At 41.5% G+C, this 19597-nt stretch overlaps 1 protein-coding gene across 6 annotated transcripts in view; it reads right to left on the bottom strand.

Moving 5' to 3' along the window:
• Positions 1–19597, bottom strand: part of LOC108623744 (nephrin) — a 336074-nt gene that overhangs the window by 26495 nt on the left and 289982 nt on the right. For all 6 annotated transcript variants that reach the window (XM_018022496.2, XM_018022487.2, XM_018022515.2 and 3 more), the window contains 5 exons: positions 16365–16568; positions 15430–15581; positions 14514–14658; positions 10610–10740; positions 7959–8118 (listed from right to left, as the gene is read on the bottom strand). In XM_018022496.2, the coding sequence (XP_017877985.1) occupies positions 7959–8118; positions 10610–10740; positions 14514–14658; positions 15430–15581; positions 16365–16568 (792 nt within the window). The remainder of the gene's footprint in view (positions 1–7958; positions 8119–10609; positions 10741–14513; positions 14659–15429; positions 15582–16364; positions 16569–19597) is intronic.

Raw genomic sequence — 19597 nt, 5'->3', positions numbered from 1 at the left:
TAGCCTATACATCCGTAAAGCAATAGATAATTAACGAGTGACATCGCTTCTAAAGGATACGGAATGCTTAGTTAAGAGGATCAAAGACAAACTTTGATATTATACAAGTGTTAATTATCAAAGTTCCCGTATATACGTCACACATCTCAAGCAAGTTTCTTAATTACATTTTCATGAGAGCTTCCAAGTTCTTTATCTGGCATATTTCAGTGAAAAGAACGCAAGCGTGGGCGTGTTAATAAGGCGGAGGTATTTAATTGAGCTAACTCGACGAGACGAAGAAAATCCAAGGTTTTAACGAACACGCGCCAAGTCGCCGATTTTCGTGCTCCGTGTTTAAACTCCGAAACGGAAACGCAAGAACGAGCCGATGATAAATAGTGCTTCCGGGAAAATAAATGCCTCGGCAAACTTATTAGTCGAGTGGACTTAGCAGCGGGATGTTAATCTTGCGACCAGACGCATGTATCTATATACATATGTACATTCCAGATTACTATACTGCAGCAAAACAAAATTTCACTCCTCCTCTACACGTTATCAACGAATTAACCAGGTTTACATTTTTCTGCAGCGCAATTAATAACGTTATGAAATATTTTTGCGACGTCCTCACAATGCAATTTATTAAACCATTTAACGTAATTGTTTACAAGTTTATTTATTTTACCATTGTTCAGCTCTGCTTTTTTGAAACACGAAGTCGAACGTTTAACACAGAACCAATGTTTGCAATTCCATTAATAGCGATTAATTGCACCTGATTGATACTAGCTGGAGAATTGATATTCATATATCATCTCAAGTTAGAAGCGTGTATAATGTACTTGATATCTACATACACTAATCCGCTGATAAGTTACAAATTTTAGCCAGCTAGATGTTAATGTAAAATATTAATCGTACTTCGACGTGTTTCCGATCTGATCATTTATCGATTAGATTTTTTCAGTGAATTCTTTGACAAATACAAGTCGATCTAATGTCAGAATATTTATGTAAATTTTGCTTCCTTATTCAATAATTATATTTAGCGACACGTTCTCGTATTTTAAGTTCTTAGATTCTTAATGTAAGGCAAAGTCATGTTTGGAAATAATGGCTATCGATCCCCGCAGGATTTCCGCGTAATTAAATGCAGCGTTCCTTTAAATTTGATCACGCTTCAACGAAAGTCTGGAACGCTTCTTCGGTGTTTTGAGTATACTTCTCCCCCCCGGTAGAAGTTCACAAAACTTCTAAGATTTCGTTTTACGCTTTTGATAAGTTTCCCGTTACAAGGGTGTAGCCGGCTAGCTAGCCAGCTAGTGGAAGTTAAACCTTCCTGTTTTTATTTCCCGTTCGCTCGACTGTCTGAGGAGGGGCTCTATCGATGATCTGAAATTCGATTCAAAGGGTCTATAATTTTATATATTCGCTTAATTGAAATTGTATAAGCTCTGGACCGAGATCAAAGACCCGGTGTCGGGGCTTTCAAAAGTAGCCCTTTAATCGTGTTATCGTCTTTCAGGGACGTATTATAGATCTACGAGAGATGAATTTCAAACTATTTCCACTTTTCTCACAAGATGAGAATAAATGAGAATTAAGATTTAGATAGAGACGATGTGAATTATATTCATTTTTATAATTAAAGATTCTCCTAATTTTTCGATTTACTTATACGAAAATATTTTACTCGAAGCACTAGAGGAATATTCTGAATGGTAGTGCTTCACAAAACAAGTCAGCTCGTATCGATACTATTTAGGAAATTTGGTTTACGTTAACATCATAAGGAAACTTGGAGTAGCGAAGGGTGAACAGAAACAAGGGTGAGTACGTATGCGTATCAGCGGGGATCCAAGTGGCCACCGACGTATAGTACAGAATTAGTGATAATTAACCACAAGAGTGGGGCGTTTCTGTACGAGGCTGAAACATGGAGACGCGTGTGAAGGCATGATCATAAACAGAGAGATAGGAGATATTCAATTACAAGATTTTAGATTTATCGAGTCAAAACCATTTTTAATTTATTTTTCACCAGAAATTAGCGAGCATGTTTATTTTTTATAAAGCTAATAAGGTGCCTTGGAAATTGCAACGACAGAATGCTGATTAGCTGGAACCAGAAATTAAGGAGACGAGATTTCGAATTTCAGCTGGGACGTGAAATAGAAGACTGGAGAGTATTTTGTTCTTATACGTACTCCTATTTGAATGCTGATCGGTTCTGAAAAAGAAAGCGGGCTACGCGGAGGCTGAAACGCATTCTGGGTTGATAAGGGTTTCGGTTATTAACGCGGATTGGGAAAATGTTTAGCGAACAACGTTCTCGCGAGAGCTGAATAGTAATCGTCTCGTCTTGAACTGGTGATCGTACGAAATTGGGTCGTCTAATCTTGATATTACCGGATCGAGCATGAGCGAGTCCGATGTACCCACTCCTGTTGAGTGTCGATTTCTATTCCCCTCATCTCAGGCTAATTCTGGACCTGTTTTATTTTAGAGAATTAACTTAAGGTTTAAGTTAAACAGAGATGTAATTAACATTTATTCAAGTCCAAATTAAAATAGATTGATAAATTTAAATGCATCATAACTTTATTAATATAAATATAATAGATTTTAATTTCGCTTGTGAAGTCCAGAAATTAGCGTACGTACATTCCAGATTACATACTCCATCTGTTCACTTGTAGCCTTAATAAAATTTAATAGAATTGTCAATTAAATTTGAATCATATGTCCGATTAATACGCAATTAAAGCAATTTACGAAATATCCCTGAAACTCGCAAGTTGAATATATATTCTCCGATACTCCGACAGCCGTGAGCGTACTCCGAAGAAAAGTAATTACGGAGTGGTTCATTTGACGGCTGAGGCCATTAACCAAGTGCCTGTTTGCGTTCAAATTACCGGGGACCGTTTCGCGCGGAAAACATTTAGCCCTCGTAATCTCGAATGGCGCGTCGCGTCACCCGGATCTATTCGATTATTAATCACCGCAGGTCTGCGCTCGAAATAAACTGTTCGCAAGGTGATTGCCCTCGGGCCATTCATAAAAACGGACAGACTTCGATACATCCGCCCCTTTCCTGGAGAGGAAGAAAGGAGATCGCGGAATGTAATTAAGAGAATCAAATGACGACTTGGACCGCGCGACATCGATCTTGTCTCAGCGTTTTAAAGTCGTTACTTGACGACGTGATCACGCGGCGTCGCGGCTCTGTGAATTTTTAAGAACTGTCATATCCCGTCGACGACTCGTTTATTGATAATGCGTGTCATTCCTATGTCAGGAACGTCTATTATCATTGTAACAAGTACCCCTGACTTTTTCCCATCCATGTCTGTTATCTTCTTAGACTGATCGTCAACTAACGATATTTTGCTGAGCACAGCTGCTATGGTCGTTCAATGATTGACTCGTACTACTTAAACGCGAGCGTGCAGACTTTATTTTAAATCTTGTATTACACAAATGAGATTTACTATTCATGCAAAATATTCTTCCTTAATTAAATAGTACGAAAATATTTATTATTCAAAATAAATTTCGATCATTACGGTCTTCGTCTCTTTCCACTTTCTAAGAATGAATTTCATAATTCTGAAGTACAACAAAAAAGAAAGATCAGATGTTTTTCAAATGAAATGTTTTTAAATGGTTTACGAAACCATCGGTATTAATATTCTATTTGAACAACCGTCCCGTTAAATCCTTGCTTATGAAACGACAACGAATGGTGGCTTCGTGGAGCCATTTAACGGACTGGACGAAACTCTTCACCGGTCGTTAGTCACAAATAAACGTTTTAAATGGTGGCCGAAATTCTAGGTAGCAGGTTATCCAACAATTATTTCTCATTTAATAATCCCTTTTCTCCGCGAAAGCTAAACGTTGCGTCGCCGTGAACTCGCTCGCATTTAATCCTCGGCTTCTTTGTTCCATCCGTTGCCCCCAGCAAGGAAGGACAGAGAAGCGAGAGAATTTCGCGTGCCGCGTCCGGTATTTTACAGGCAAGTAAGCGGCTTAAGATCCGAGCGAAGAAAGCAGTACCCGCTTACCCTTCTCGCCGGCTTATAATTATGTATCCTAAAACTCAACTGAAATCTTAACTTTCGTTACCGCTATAAATGGAGCCCGAATTTAGCCTCTCCGTCGTTCTCTTTCTATTGATCATGGTACACTGTTTTCCTTCCTCGCCCCGCTACGTCACCATTTGCATGTAAATTATTACTAGGAGAAACACAAAGCGATAGAGAGGTGAGCCCGGGTAAAAAGGAAATGCGCTTTAATGGAGCCCGGTTCCAGTCACTTCGCTTTTCTAAAATGACTTTTAGTCCGCCGAATTGTACGCGTTTTGCTGTAATATGCTAATTCACGTCACCTTACGCGGTTCATAGGAGTTATAAGGTGTGAAAAATGGCGTTTGAAATGTGTGAATAACGTGTACAAAGGCTGGTTTTAGAGTACAATTCTAACATAATTATAAAAATGGACTTCTGAACTCTATGATTCTTATTATTCCAGACTTTTAACAAGTTAACTGTTGCAAGTGAAAAGCCACTACATTAAAATGTAGTTCGATTCGTCTTGATTTTATTTTTTTCGAACTGTTATCGTTGTTCTTTTCTCTCAGACTTTCAGTCTACTAACATAAGCCTCGAACAGCCAGGCGCCTGTGGCGAATTTTCAGGAAATTATTTAGGACACACCTGCGATTCTTGGGAGATTCTTGGAAGATGGAAAAGATGTAGGTCAAGTCGGCGCCGGGATTTCCTGGGTATTCCAGTGAGCCGTTAAAACTTAGGAAGCTCATACTTCCAGAACGGATTGAAATGAACTAAAACCCATTTTTCTTGTCTGGATCTCCATCAACTGTCAGCGCATCTCCAACTCGAATATTAACGTCATTTTGCCTTGATTTCTGATTTCATACGTTCCAGACTTGGTACACAGGTAAAAATTACGACTAGAATGATGTATGTCTGCTTTTTAACAAATATTATTATATGAATGAATTTCAGCATCAAATATGTATACTCCACATTGTATTTCAATTAAAATCATAGTTCTAAATGGATGCAAACATTGTGGCGTGCCATAAATTGTTTCTCGTAGAGGAAACAAACCTCGGGAATCTAAATTCGCGAAATTCAAGAAGGATTTGGTGGATGTATGCACGCGTCCGTCTGTACGTGTTGCACCCGAATTGGTCGATTCCTTGCATGCCATGTCATGCAGTACACATGCGTGCATAGTACGCGGTGCACGCGCTCGTACATATGGTGTCCTATGCAAATCCCGCGACCAAACCTGCCGCGATGATTTAGTACGGTCCTTAATGTCCATGCAGGAGACTGACACGTGATTCCGCCCACCTACGCTGTCTTATGAAACGTTATTTCTTCGGCTCAGTGGGTTGTATATCACTTGGAGAAGTGTTGATAGGATGCAAATAATATTTGAAGGTGTATGAAGTGATTTTCTAATCTTTTTGACTCAGAGTGGCATAAAAGTGAAAGAATGGTGAGACGTGATACAGTTGCTTGGTTCAGTTATCAAGTGAAATGTTCTTAAGAGTCTTATCGTATTTTTACGAGAATAGAAATTTGAAAAGTATTTTTAGAAAAAGTTTACTCCAGTTATTTATGTCCTCTAATTGACAAGAAGCAAACTGCGTTGAACGTTATCGACGATAGCCGAGATCACACGGTCGGTTACCATCGACGTTCCGTTTTGGCGGGTGTTTCGGGTAGCGCAACGGGTTTCCACCTTGTTACAGGCGTAATCCGGTGTCTCAAGTCCTGTTGTAACTTACGATCAAATGACAGTCAGTCTCGACCTAGCGTAGGCCATATGGTCAGCCGAGCAAATCAGTGTGTAATGACCTTAACGCCGGCAAACTGCCGCGGCTAATCCGTTGGACCGCGTGGCACCGCTCGTACACGCTCGCAACTGCCAGCTGACCATCGACGACCTACCGTTTGACACATGCCGGAATTCGAAGCCCTGGACGAGGGCGTCCCGTGTTCCTGGTGGGCCATGTCCGTCGGGTTAAACAGCCCGTCTGAGGCAGTTAAAGGCGACCCGCGCCCGAGCCGCGGTGTTTGATGAGATTCGAATCGTGCACGGGCGCGTGCATACACGTATACGAGTTACTGGCTACACGGAACGTGGCACGGATCGTGCGGAATTATGCGCGTGTGCGCCAAGTGGCCTTCCGATAGCAGCGAGGCCCGGAAGCTGCCCGAGAGGATCTGCGCGCACGTGATGGAGGAGAATGGGATGCGCCTCGTCGCCGCCGGGGATACTGCGTTTCGTGAACTCCGGTATGTCTGCAGCGAGATTTCGCGGTTTCCCGATGATTTAATGGTAACAAGAATCAATTAAGCTCGTTCGAGCAGACGTAAAATAGAATGAATAATTGATTCTGAACAAGCATGACTTTCGAGGATACGACTGTTTCCTGAAACGCGGTTGAATATTGAGAACAGACATAGTTGAATTTGAGGAAACGTTCAAGCTACCCAGAAGTTTAGCTTTCAAACAGAGGAAGTTTAAAGTAAGTTTAAGGTAGATGAAGATAAGACGACTCAGCTCGCGAGGTGGACAAGACGGAAGCAAAGTTCCAGCGCGAGCAAAATTAGGATAAATGCTTTAGGCTAGAGCTATGCGGGGTCTGAGCTTTCACACCCGAGATTCACCAAATTTTCTGTGGAAGATTTTAAGTCTCTTTGCAAATTTCTGTCAGCAAGTTTGAGTGCGATCGTGGCAAGTTTGAAGAACAGAAAATCAGATTAAGAAACGATTAAATTTTCATTTAAAAAATTTATCTAATTGACTGTTTCATTTTAAGTAATAAATATAATATCATTGAAGAATTATGAACAGATTGAAATAGTTTATTTCCACCGAAGTTATTAACTCCACTTGTATTTTCATGAAATGGATGCTAGACTATTGTGCAGCAGATTCATTGTTTTTGCACGAAAACGAAGGTAAATTCCGCACTTGTCGGGGAATACAGAGCGGTTACTTTGTTAACGCAAAAATGACGTTATACTACATTCAGAGCGGGGACGTATTGTACTGATACGAGCGTGATATGCGAGCGATTGCAGCTTAATACGCGTCTCTCGTTAAATGTTTCATTATGTGGTAAAAGCACATTGTTATGAGCCAGTTTCCTTGAACGCTTTTAGTGGCCACGCTGCTGCCGGCTTCATGACTTTCCCTGTTTTATGCCTCTCTGTTACTTTTCTCTGTTCGTCTCGCAATCCGTTCCACCTTTTATCCGAACAGCTATAAATCCGTAAAGCCAGATTCGTAGCAACAATCTCTGGTTCGTTGCGTATAATGCTGTCCCGCAGCAGCCACTGAATCGTACTTCCTACATATTCCTGTACCCAACCGGAAATAGCAAATTCCCAGTTTGTTGCGCTACTGAAAGCTTTCACCTTTGGGTTTCGTTTCAGTTTCCCCTCGTTAATGTTTGATCTACCGCTGAGAGTTTACGTTGCAGTTCGCAGTAATTATTTAACAACTGCGGTTTTAAACGTTCCCAGTTCAGGCAGCCATACATCAACATATTTGACAATATTTGATGTATTAATCAATGCTAATTTTATTGGCATTGAGTTTAACTCACAATGATCAATAATTACCGTCCTACATATCAAGCGTTCTCTATCTATCTATTAAATATTATCTATTAAAATCTTGGATTACAAGAGTTAAAAATCTGTAATTAATATCGCACGTGCTCTAAATATTCCGAAAACATTGTTCAGAATTCTGATAAATTAAACATCAATATTTTTTTCCTTTTCTCCGTATCAAACAAGGAATTAATACAATTTTAGTGACAACATTATTATTCGTCGTGGTATTGTACCACGACACAATGCATTCTATATCTCTGTCTCTTTCAACTATAGCTGAAGATGAATAGCCAATATACTCACATTTGATGTCCAGGTTCAGTGGGTTGCTCTCCCCGTCGCCTTCCCGATTGCTGCCAATACACGTGTAGATCCCGGCTCTGCTACGGGTCACGCTTTGCAGTACCAAGCTTTGATTACTGATTATGGTGCCCGTCCCAGGATTATGATACAATGGATTGCCCTGCAAACAGAGAAAGTCATATCCACCTCGTCACCTATCGAATAACCAAGTCTACTTCGTACAACTGGAGCGCATTTAATATACGTTCACAAATAAAAATTCTATTCTGACTAATATGTTCTTGTTGATTTTAGTATTCTTTTGGAATAGAGGCAATAAATAGATTTTAGTACATATTTAGATTTTATTATTTTCGGTGATTGATGGCTCCATCGTATCAATAAGATTCACGTATAAATTTCGCTCGACAGAGGAAAGTAACAATGGAATTATAGTAGATATAAAGGAGAAAGGAAGGAAGAGAAAAAAAAGCATCAGTTGAAGACCGTGCTGACAGTTTTTCAATTTCTCAACCTTGCCGACAATGTCTTCCGTTTTCCGCTCCTTTCTGCAGGCTGCGTCGCGAAGCTCCTTTGAATTTCCACGAAACACGACGACGACGACGACGGCGGCGGTGGCGGTGGCGGTAGGGAATCTTCCGTCATGCGGCTGTTCCCGAATCAAATGAAGAATCGACAAAGCCGTTTCTCTGGACGTCTTCGTGACTACAATGACATTATGATCCGAAGCCGCACGTAGAAATATTTATGGAACTCGGGTATATAGACAGAAAGGTGCGAAGCCGCCTGCATTCGTTTAAAATAAATCTTCGCGCAAGAAATCGTAATTGAATTCTGAGACATCGCATCCTGTCGTAAAAAAAAAATGATTCCCTTCGTTGTCAGAAAATTCTTGAAATATTCAAATGATTAATAAAGGTGTTAATTTAATTCCGCTTAATCCTTTCGTACAAAACCAGTTGAAAATAAAACAATGAATATAGTAATTAGCTTGGCAGAATTTTCGTTTACCTTTTACGATTATTTCGCAAGGGAGTAAAGCGAGACTACCGGAATTAAAATATTCATGATGAAACGTAGTAATGCAAAAATATACAATTCTCTCATTGTACGAAACGGAAGTCATAGAACGTAAAAGCGCGTTGAAGTGTGGGCCGGCAGAGAAGTGTATATAAGTCGAGATATCTTCGTTTTAAGGCGTAAACGGAATTAGTAACGATGATTCGTAAAAAAGGGGTATAAAAATGTGAGAAAACAGCGGCATTTACGTTCCTCTGACCTGGGAAGCTTTACAAACTTTTTGATCCGAATATCATATTTATGCACGTGATAAGAAATTGCCATAAATCCTTCCTTGTGTAGGATTCAAAGGATTATGCAGTAGTTCCTATGTTCGGACGCCGAGCACCTACTGTCTTAATCTTCCAATTTCAGAGTATTCTACCCAGATAAAATTTTTATTACCCAAACGGTATATGTCTTTTATAATAATTTTCTACACTTGATGATCGATCATGTCGAATATGTATTTCGCACATGTCTCAACTGTTACTTTATTCAAGGAAATACCGAGAGGCTTCATTAACATACAGAAATGTTTGTAATTGTGTTACTCAAATTCTAACAACGTTTACATTGAATGTACTTTCGTTTTAGCAGACACTGTTCGCAAGAAGGATAAAATTGTTAACAATAAATAGTAGATACCGCGTATATCTGTAACTAGTTAGCGACCCGCAGTAGATTGAACACGTCAATATCAAACAGATTAATATTGAGTAGGAAGCCCGCTCATTGGTCTAGCTAATCGTTAAACAAATCTCGCGCTGTGATTGCTGTGAATTCGATACCGATCGCGTCCCACATTGTTGATTCATCGGAACTGTCGCGCACAACAATTGACTTTGTTTCTCTTCTAATCGTAACGTTTGCACAGATCTGCATATAGCGTCATACATTACCAGAGTCCCTCATTTACTCATAGGATAAAGAATGACTCCTACACCGAAGCTTCTCCCTTTATTACGTTATGAAATTATTACGATGATCTCTGAAGTATTACCCGTAGATAGATGGAACATTTATTTGCAATTTTTCTGTTTTAAACTTGGTCAATAAATCTTAGGCAAAACAGCTATCACCGTTGCCCACGAAATCTCCTGGAAATCGGTACACATCGCTTGCAGCGGTTTTCCCAGTAGCATCCTATTAACGGATCTCCGGCAGGCAAGACTCCATTTAAGGAGGCGCCTGAAACGCTTAACGTTACGTCAACAGTCCCGAAACTCGCCGATAAATTTCTTATCGATGCGGAACACCGGCTATTAGTTCAAAGAACGCTTACGCGTTGCTTCCAGTTCCCGTGCTCGTATCAGCATGTAAATTTTAAACGGAAACTTCGCGTCACAGCTGTGCCCGTCTCCCGTCCCCCTTTATCACCCGCTCCCGATTAAGCTTCAGACCTGGGTCTAAATTATCGATTCCGGAACTGCCACGCAGATTCGTTATTCAGCTTTTAGCGGGCATGCCACCGTCCGACCCGAGCGCCGCCCGTCGCGTCGCTTCGTCGTCGTCGTCGTCGTTGAACACAGATAGCAGAGAGGGATGCGATTTTCGGGAGGATGAGAAGTTCAGATGGGGTTTATACTCACGTTATGCCGCCAGGAGACCTTGTAGACCCACGGATTCGACTTGATGTTGCACTCGAAGTAAACGTCGATACCCTCGCGGATTGCGCTCAAGTTCAAATTGCTCCCGAGCTCGAGCGTAACCACCGGTTCGTCTGAAAGTTCAACGGCGCCGTGTCCTTGTGTCAGAGATGTTTTGTACAAAGAGACATGCTACAGTCTTGTATATGTGTAAGATTACAGTATGTGTCACAAATAAATGAGAATGTTTTCTTGTTATTTAAAATAATAGAGAAATGCACGATTAATATAATTATAATTTTAATTACAAAGAATATCACTATAATGAAAATGTATTTGAATCTGATAAACAGTAGTGTTTGTTGCTTAGCATCAATTCATTTCGTTAGCCAACACGTTGCTTAATCTGCTTTACAAACAACTTATTATACGCGTTTATATAATACTTAGAGTTTATGGAGTAAACAACTATCACTATTCGTGATTTTCAACCCAAACAAGTTAAATTTCCACTTGCATTTAATGTAATATTGCCTCCCTGGTCGCCCCGTTCCACTCTGACAACAACAAAATCAATTTTCCCTGTTAATCCTACCTTGGTGGCAGCCGGCGGCGATCTGTTGGCGATCAGAAAGCTAAATCAAACTGGACCGAACGGTTTCCCGCTTGATCGCTTCAATGTTTCCCCTTGACGATGTGCTTCGAACAAACAATGGATATTTCGACACGCTAGTTATACCGGTACTTCGTTAAAAGGGTCTATCGTACCTCCGAAAACAGATTAAACGGCTTTTAGCCTTTTTATTCAGTGAATTTCGTCGTACATTCTTTATACACATTTAACCGCGTGTTTTATCTATCAGAAATTTTATCAAACATTTCTGTAGAGACTGCGAGACGTAAATGAATGCGGGGGCGTGTTCCGCGTATTTTTGATTAAAGGCGTGGATTACGTTTGTAAATTTCGAAGCAACCGGAAGAGGTCAAGAGACTGGGCCCGTAACGAACCCGACGTTATGCAGAGCGGCCGTTCGTGCACCGGTTGCCGGAGATTAACGCCGTGATTTCAGTGTCCAATATAAAAGTTTTTCCCAACTGGGCAGCGGGCAGAGGCGGGCGGAGAACTGTAGCGAAGAGAACCGGCGAAAGAGAGAAACAGGAAACCAGGGATCAGCCCCACGGAAATTAATGGTACACGCCGATCCATGACTGAAGATTCTCTCATTCTCGCAATTTTCTTCCCTCCGTTTTTTATCCGACTCTCTTCCTCCCTCGCCGATGTTCCGTCTCTTTTTAATTATCCAACCTATGCCCCTGTCCTATCGGTTCGCTCTGCCCGTTTTTTTCCCTCCGCGTACCCGCGCGCATTGTTACTGCCCTGCCCCTCGTCCACGTTTAGTCGTTCTTCCAATCTCGTTTCTGTCCCCCCGTTTCTTCTCTGCTTTCTTCCCTCATTTGCCTATCTGCCCCTCGTTCTCTGTTTCACCCCTTTTTTTTCCATTAGTCGCGCCCGGACCTGGTAATTTCAACGAGCGAGACGGGAACACACAGATGCGGAGCGAATCGGCTAGAACGGAGGTTAGAAGTAGGGAAAATTTACTCGTTATTGCGGGCACGAATCTTGCGGCGGAATTATCGGATTCGTTCGGTGGGCTCGTATTACGAGGCACGTTCTCGGGGCCGAGAGAAATCATAAGCAAGAGAGCTCCGGCTGGCGAACATCATGAATCGATATTGCGGCTGCTCTTTCACTGTTCTCTGTCTTCTTTCCTTCTTTCCACGATCCTTTCTCCACGTACTTTCGCTCGTTCGACTCTTATCCGCTAAGAAGGAGCGAATAGGCTACGAGGGTGCGAATTTCTTGCTAATAGCGAACTCCGATAATCAACCGTGAAGCTAATATGCGGCCTCGGCTCGACGCTGAATAAATAAGTCTTCCGTTCCACTTACACGCAACGCGAGTTTTAATTTCGAACGACAAGTTCCCCGTCTGACTTCGTCGTGGTCTATCGGTAAAAATCGTGGCTCAAGTACGCTAACTCGGATTGAAGAGCCGCCTCTCTGCTGCCTTTAATTTAAACCATTATTGATTTCGTATTTTGCTTGTTCGAAGCAATTGATAAAATTTGATTGCCCGGAGCGAAACGCATTTTTTCTATTAGAATTCGATTATCGAATCGGTCGCCCAGGGTCGTATGAAAAACTGGTATTGATGAAGATTAATATTTGCTCGAATTAAATCTCATTGATAGGAATCTGTGTCCTAGAGAGAATTAATATTTGTTTCATCGGTCTCATTGATGAAATCGAATCTGTATCACGGAAAGAATGTAAAACTTCCTTCCCGAATTGATAGGAGATTAATGTTTGAATTAAATCATGTCCCAACGAGGCTCCGGTTGCTTTACATTATTACGTATTCTGCGGATTAAAAACAGGATAGAGAGGAGTCGGTACCGTCGTTGTACATCGGAAAAATTTTTCTTTAAATATTTGGCATCGCTTTCGTTCTGGCCCGGGCGTTTGTGTTTGGTTTATAGTGCGTTTTGGTCGCTTGCCAGGGAGCCCGTTCCACTGTAAGATTGCACATCGGTGGAATAGCGCGCTGTCGTCGGGTTCTTAAGCGGCGAGGGTGTTAGTGGAGCGGAAATTTACAGAAGGATGACTATTCAATGCGGAAGAACAACCCCGTACCAACGAGAGAAACGTCTAAAAATGGAAGAGTTAACGAACACGCTAGAACACTGCCCACTGTGATCGTGCCAATCCAGCTGCTTAAGCGCCTCGAGCCACTTTTTTCTATGGCGATACGATGGACGCAAAAACAATGGGACATTGTCAATAATGAAAGTGGCAAGAAAAATACGGGAGTCGTATAAAAAATTTTTGTTTATCCTAAAATTTATAAGATGATAGTAGTTCGTGTGAGTTAGAGAAATATATTTTTACATTTAATTCAGATTATAGAATATTCTCATCATTTATAGAAAAATAGATAGAATAAAATATTCTCATCATTTATGTAAAAAGGAGAATCCTTAAAGGAACTCATCAAGATGCGCTTTCGGGAACTTTAGTTAATCCCGCGAAAATGATGTTCTGTTTCGAAGTAAAAATTTAATTTAGCTTTCCGAGCACAAAGTACACGGTTTCTTACACCCTTCCCACGGTCCACCAATTTCCTATAACGTTAATAATTTCCAACAGGGGACCTTACGTTCTACCTTCGTTCACCGTCACTTGCATACTGCAACAGATTCAACTTAACTCGACCCCACGGTCCGGTCGACGGGACGCGACAGAATTTTTCGCCTATTCTAAAGAGCTTCGAAAGAATTAATTAAAATTTTTAATTAATCCAAATAAGCCCGGCGCGTCGCGGGGAAGTTGACTGGGAAGAATGGCCGCCTGTGACGACACGCGTTTCCCATTAGAGCCCCTGGGGCCCAGTGGAAAAACTTTATGGAACCCGGCGTCACCGGTTCCGAAACAATCGATCCCGGACTCGTTGCTCTATCGATTACACGAATTAAATTACGTTTCACGCGGCGCGGCGCGGCGGCGCAATAAATCGTTCGTCAACCATATTTCATTTTTATTGGACAGCGACGCGGAACCGTTTCACCGTCGGACGAGGTCCTGCAAAAACCGGAGCCGAACATTTCCAAATTCCTGCAATCCGGAAACCAATCGAACAGATTTCTAGGTCCGAGAAATCCTTCGAAAAATTCTTACGTTCACTTCCTCTTTTTAGAAACCATTATCTTCGGGTCGTTTATCATTATTGTTCGAGACATTGATTAGAAATGAGATCGTGGTCAGAGAAAAACGGTTTAATTTATAGTGACTGACGTGCGGGTCCCTTTCTATCCGGACATTTATATGATTACAATGAAAACAGACTCACGGTGTATGTCGAGCTTCCATCCGTCCTCCATCTCGGAATCCGGTATATCCGGCACGCTACCGCGGCAGGAGAGGAACTTGCCGGCGTCCTCGATACTCGGCATGAACGTGAGAACGCTGGTGGTGACATTGTTGTCGGGGCTCATCTGTGAAATGGGTTTCATGAATTTAAAACAGTTTACCGAACTGGTTGGTTCGCTGATCGGCCGATGCGAACGGGCGCGAGAGCACACACGCGCGCGCAAAGAAAAAACAAACGTTGGCCCCCGGGCTTAGCTGATTTAGAGGGAGTCGGCGAGGCTGACGGCCCGCCGGAAGTCGATCCTCCCGGGGAATCGGAGAACCGGAGGCGGTCGGGATGATAGAGAAAAAAGTGTGAGATGAAGAGAGAGTGAGAGAGAGAGAGAAAGGGAGAGGGAGCGAGGGCGAGACTTAGCCGTGATTGCTTTCCGTGGCGAAATTGCGCGGTCGCTTGCAAAATATTGGCCACGGAACGGACTTCCACCAGGAGATATTACGATGAGCTTCTTGAGCGCGAGAACGCTCCCTCTCTCTCTCTCTCTCTCTTTCTATACTTTTTTCTGATCGCGTAATTAAATCCTTAGACAGCCCGAGGCATCAAATTTGTTTTACCGAGCGGAGATTTCTTTTCTTGAGGGAGGTGTGTTGCGGTGATAATGGAAATTTATATGGAAGGGAAATATTGTGCGAGCGTAAGCGAGGTAATCGACAGTGATTTTAATTCACCGCAAATATTTTACAAATAGATAAGTAACGTCTTAGTCCTTTCAACAATCCACATTATTATTTCAATTTTCAATTAGGATAGTGGCGATTAAAAAATCTATTCAATGTACTCAAACTTTTAATACGAAGTTCTCTTGTATTATCGTTAAAAATAAAAAATGCAGTTTTACCGTTTGCCTGGCGTTCCTCAGTATCACGCTCCCTTTCAGCCAAGTAATTTTTGGCGTGGGCCTAGCACCGACCACCTCGCAACTGATCTCGTACGTGGAACCGGCGCTAAATGGACGATTCTCCCCTTGCATGCGGACTCTCAGCGGCTTCACTGAAACACACCGTCCATAAAACCATCCATTAGTCCCAGTCTCGGAAGATCTACCTCGTCGGTAACGGGAAAGATTCGTCTACGTTATGGAGTGTTTGCGTATTCATTTCGACCGGTACCGGGCTCGATTAATGGAACGTTTCCAAAAGTTCTGAATCGGCGAACACGCCGCGCCACGGTTTCAGCGGATTCATCGTTCAATTATTTGTTAAATATTTGTCTTTTGATAGTGCGTCAGAACCGTGATTCGAGGTTTTATTAAGAGCTGTTTAAATATTGCCGTCCCTTTATATCTATCCCTTTTTATTTTCCTTTACCGACGAGCGGTTTAATGACGAAACAAGCTTGCACAGCGGCTTTCGTTCGCGATGTTTGTTTACTCTGCAGGTGCAATAAGCACAGTGGATATTTCGCTGGTGCTTTTTTTTCGCAACACGCAACAAGAGGAACATGCATTTTATATATTCCGCGTACACGAGTAAAACGTTGGACGTATTTCCACGATTCATCATTTTTTTCGTTTCGAATTTTCGTAATAACGGAAATGGGATATGTAATATTCCGTGCAGGATAGGCACATTTGTTTTTCATAGAATGCATCGTTGTGTCCGAACGTATACAATTTTTCATACATTTTTGATCGACGGAACATTCGACGTTTTGTAGATTCAAGATTTTTAGAAATTGTGCGATATACGTCATGGCTTGTGATTTCTATTTCTAACAGTTTTTTATATTCCTAACACTTTTTTATGAGGGTTTGAACAGGATTGTTGTACTCACGGTTCATGTTGAGCGTGACGGAGCTGGATATAGGCGTGACCATGTTGTTGTTCGACGCCTGGCAGGTGAGGACCGCGTTCAGATGCTCGCGGGTCAACTTTTCCAATCGCAGCACGTTTTGAACACTCTTGGTACCGACAGTCTCATAAGTGTCGTCGAGAAGAGCGTTCTCCTGCCACCACGTCACCCGCGGTTGCGGTCGACCTGTTCGAAAACGAGATGGATTGAGCGACGGGTTCCGCGAACCGAGACCGCGCGTATATACTCGTTTCCGGTGTCAATTTGCTACCCCACTACTGTACCGATCCATATCTCTCGACGAGCGAGTGGAAAAAAATTCAATAAAAGTTCGATATATCTTTCACTCCGTTTTTATCTCCTACCAATCTTTTTTTTTTAGCGATATACGCTATTCGCTACGTTCAACTACGGTACAAATTGAATTAGTTTTGCGTGGATCCTGACTGATTCGACCATTAGGGTTTATTCAAAGTATTGGCGATAGCAGGAGTTTGGGGAAATTGAATGGATGAGATTTAGGATGAATTTTCTCGGTGAAATGTTTTAATATGCAATATTCAGTGGTTTTGATTTAATTTTTAATACCCTGTCCAATTATTTAAAAAATGATTGGTATTTCTATTAATTAAATCTTTTTTATTGGCGTACAATTTATTGCTCATGCTATATTCAAAAATTCGATTGGGCTCGTTTATTTTCTTCTTCGTCAACAAACAAGAAAGACGATACAAATATTAAAAAGGAATCAAAATAGACTTTCAAATTTCAATTCACTATTTTTTTTTTGTTTTTTGCGGCCACGGAAACGGATCCTCAGTTTCATATTTCTCGTTCTCCTCTTCCACTGTTTTTCTGTTTGCTTTGCTATCGTTTATTTACGCGTGTCGAATAAATCGTTGAATAGATGAACGTGAGAATGAGGAGTCAAAGTCAAAAAGTCGATTCAAAAAGTCTAACAGTAGCATTCTCGATATAATGTTTATGAAAAAAGAGACTTTGGCAATTGTGGTACGATAATACATACATGGTGTGAGACTAAAAAGGAACAGAACAGACAGGGGGACACAGTTTTTATGAAACAATCCCGGGGCAGCGATTTTCATGCAGTTGAAACGGCAACCGAGAAATTTTCGAGGCCATTTCGACGGGAACGAGGCCGGGTAAAGCGGTCGGTTACAGAAACAGAGCGTTAAATGGTAATTTCACGGCAGAAAACGGCAGCTGGCGAAATATTTCGTGGCACGCGACGCGCAATAACGTTCAGCCGCGGGGAGTAGACGCGAGAGACATTTCAGATTATGGGCCACCGCCGAGCGCGGGCCTGCGCAATTCCCTATAGATAAATACGGTTTCGCGCAAATAACAAACGCGCGGCAATTCCCGGCGAGCCGCGAGATGCGGTTTGTGGCGCGCCTTAACGTCGCCGACACATAAACGCGCGTTGGCAACTACGCGTCGTCGTTTAGGGTATCTCCTTTGATGTACGATAAAAAATTAGCTGGAATTCTGAATTATTCCATCAGAATGTAGTTAAAAGATTCGACTGAACAAATAAAAATCTTCACAAATACAATAAAAAATATTATATGATTTCATTGGGCAGAGTATTCTTTTATAATATAATAATTAATTAAAAATCGATATTAACAATAAACATCGATAAAAGTAGACTCAATTCTGCAAAGAATCACTGAGGAACGATCTCCATGTATTTCGGAATGAAAATGTAACGTATTCATTGAAGTAGGATCTCATTAAGTAGTACAACTCCGTACATAGTCAGACAAGTTGGAGCAGTTAGACACAGAGCGGAGCTCCTACCTGCGTCGATATTTCCTATTCTATTTCTACCCTGAAATGCAAATCGTGAATACGTGTCTCCTACTACTGTTTAACTTCAAACGTTACTTCGACAATTCTGTTGTAAAATTAGAAATGACAAGGTATGCAAACTCAAATATAATAATTAATTAAAAATCGATGTTAACAATAAACATCGATAAAAGTAGACTCAATTCTGCAAAGAATCACTGAGGAACGATCTCCATGTATTTCGGAATGAAAATGTAACGTATTCATTGAAGTAGGATCTCATTAAGTAGTACAACTCCGTACATAGTCAGACAAGTTGGAGCAGTTAGACACAGAGCGGAGCTCCTACCTGCGTCGATATTTCCTATTCTATTTCTACCCTGAAATGCAAATCGTGAATACGTGTCTCCTACTACTGTTTAACTTCAAACGTTACTTCGACAATTCTGTTGTAAAATTAGAAATGACAAGGTATGCAAACTCTGTCTTTTATACAAATGTAAATAATTATTTTTCAACGTGTTTTTCGTTGTTCAACATGATAGACGAGATGTTCAACCGGGACGGTAGTCACTTAACTGGTCGATGTATCGTGTAACTGCTTAATAGGCGCAATCAGCTGCAAACAGTGCCATAATTCTATCGCGAGCAGCTAAATGGCACACTTCATCAAACGTGGCCATTAAGAGGGCTAGCAAGACAACGGGTTAATAAATTGCTTTACCCGCGGAGCCTACGCTTCTTCCTTTCACTACCTTTTTCACCCTCCGAATATAAATTCTTCCCCACCCCGGGGTTCTTTTTTTAATTCTTTCCTTTGCGTTAGCGAGCTAGCTCGCAATCTCTACTTTCCTCGACGTTCTCCAAGTTTCTTGCTCCACCGCCGCGTCTGTTTACATGTATAGATCTTTATAAAATGGTACGCGTGCCACCTCCGAGAGGTTGGCCGCGCAAATGGAGAGGACGTGGTAAGATAAACGCGCGTGCACAGACTGAACGACTTGCATTTACTTGGAAACAATTCTTTAAATATATTATTGCACGTTGTTCTACTCCAGTATATATCTTTGACGTTTATTAATTATACCACAGGATATAAATGAGTCGGTTCGTATATTTCAAGAGACGACGCAAGGAATTCTGTTCAGAGATACATATAAATGTTCCTCGCGTATAACGCGACGCGCGGTTTAATTTTCTTTATCCAACAGTATTAAATTTTCATTTTAATCATAGTTCGATTCCCCGGAGCGATCATATGACATATTCCGTTGATGGAAAATTTTTTCGCGCGTACCTCGTTCCAATTTTTACACGGCGACGAGTGTAAAACGTGAAATGAAACGTTATTAAAAAGGGGAAAATATCGACGCGAATAGAAATCGCGCCGCAGGAGAGAA

This window comes from Ceratina calcarata, unplaced genomic scaffold (genome assembly GCF_001652005.2).
Source record: "Ceratina calcarata isolate Rehan_Ccalc_2016 unplaced genomic scaffold, ASM165200v1 scaffold115.2, whole genome shotgun sequence".
NCBI classification, from domain to species: Eukaryota; Metazoa; Arthropoda; class Insecta; order Hymenoptera; family Apidae; genus Ceratina; species Ceratina calcarata.
The sequence above is the reverse complement of the archived record's forward strand: the minus strand, read 5'-3'. Positions and strand labels throughout refer to the sequence as shown.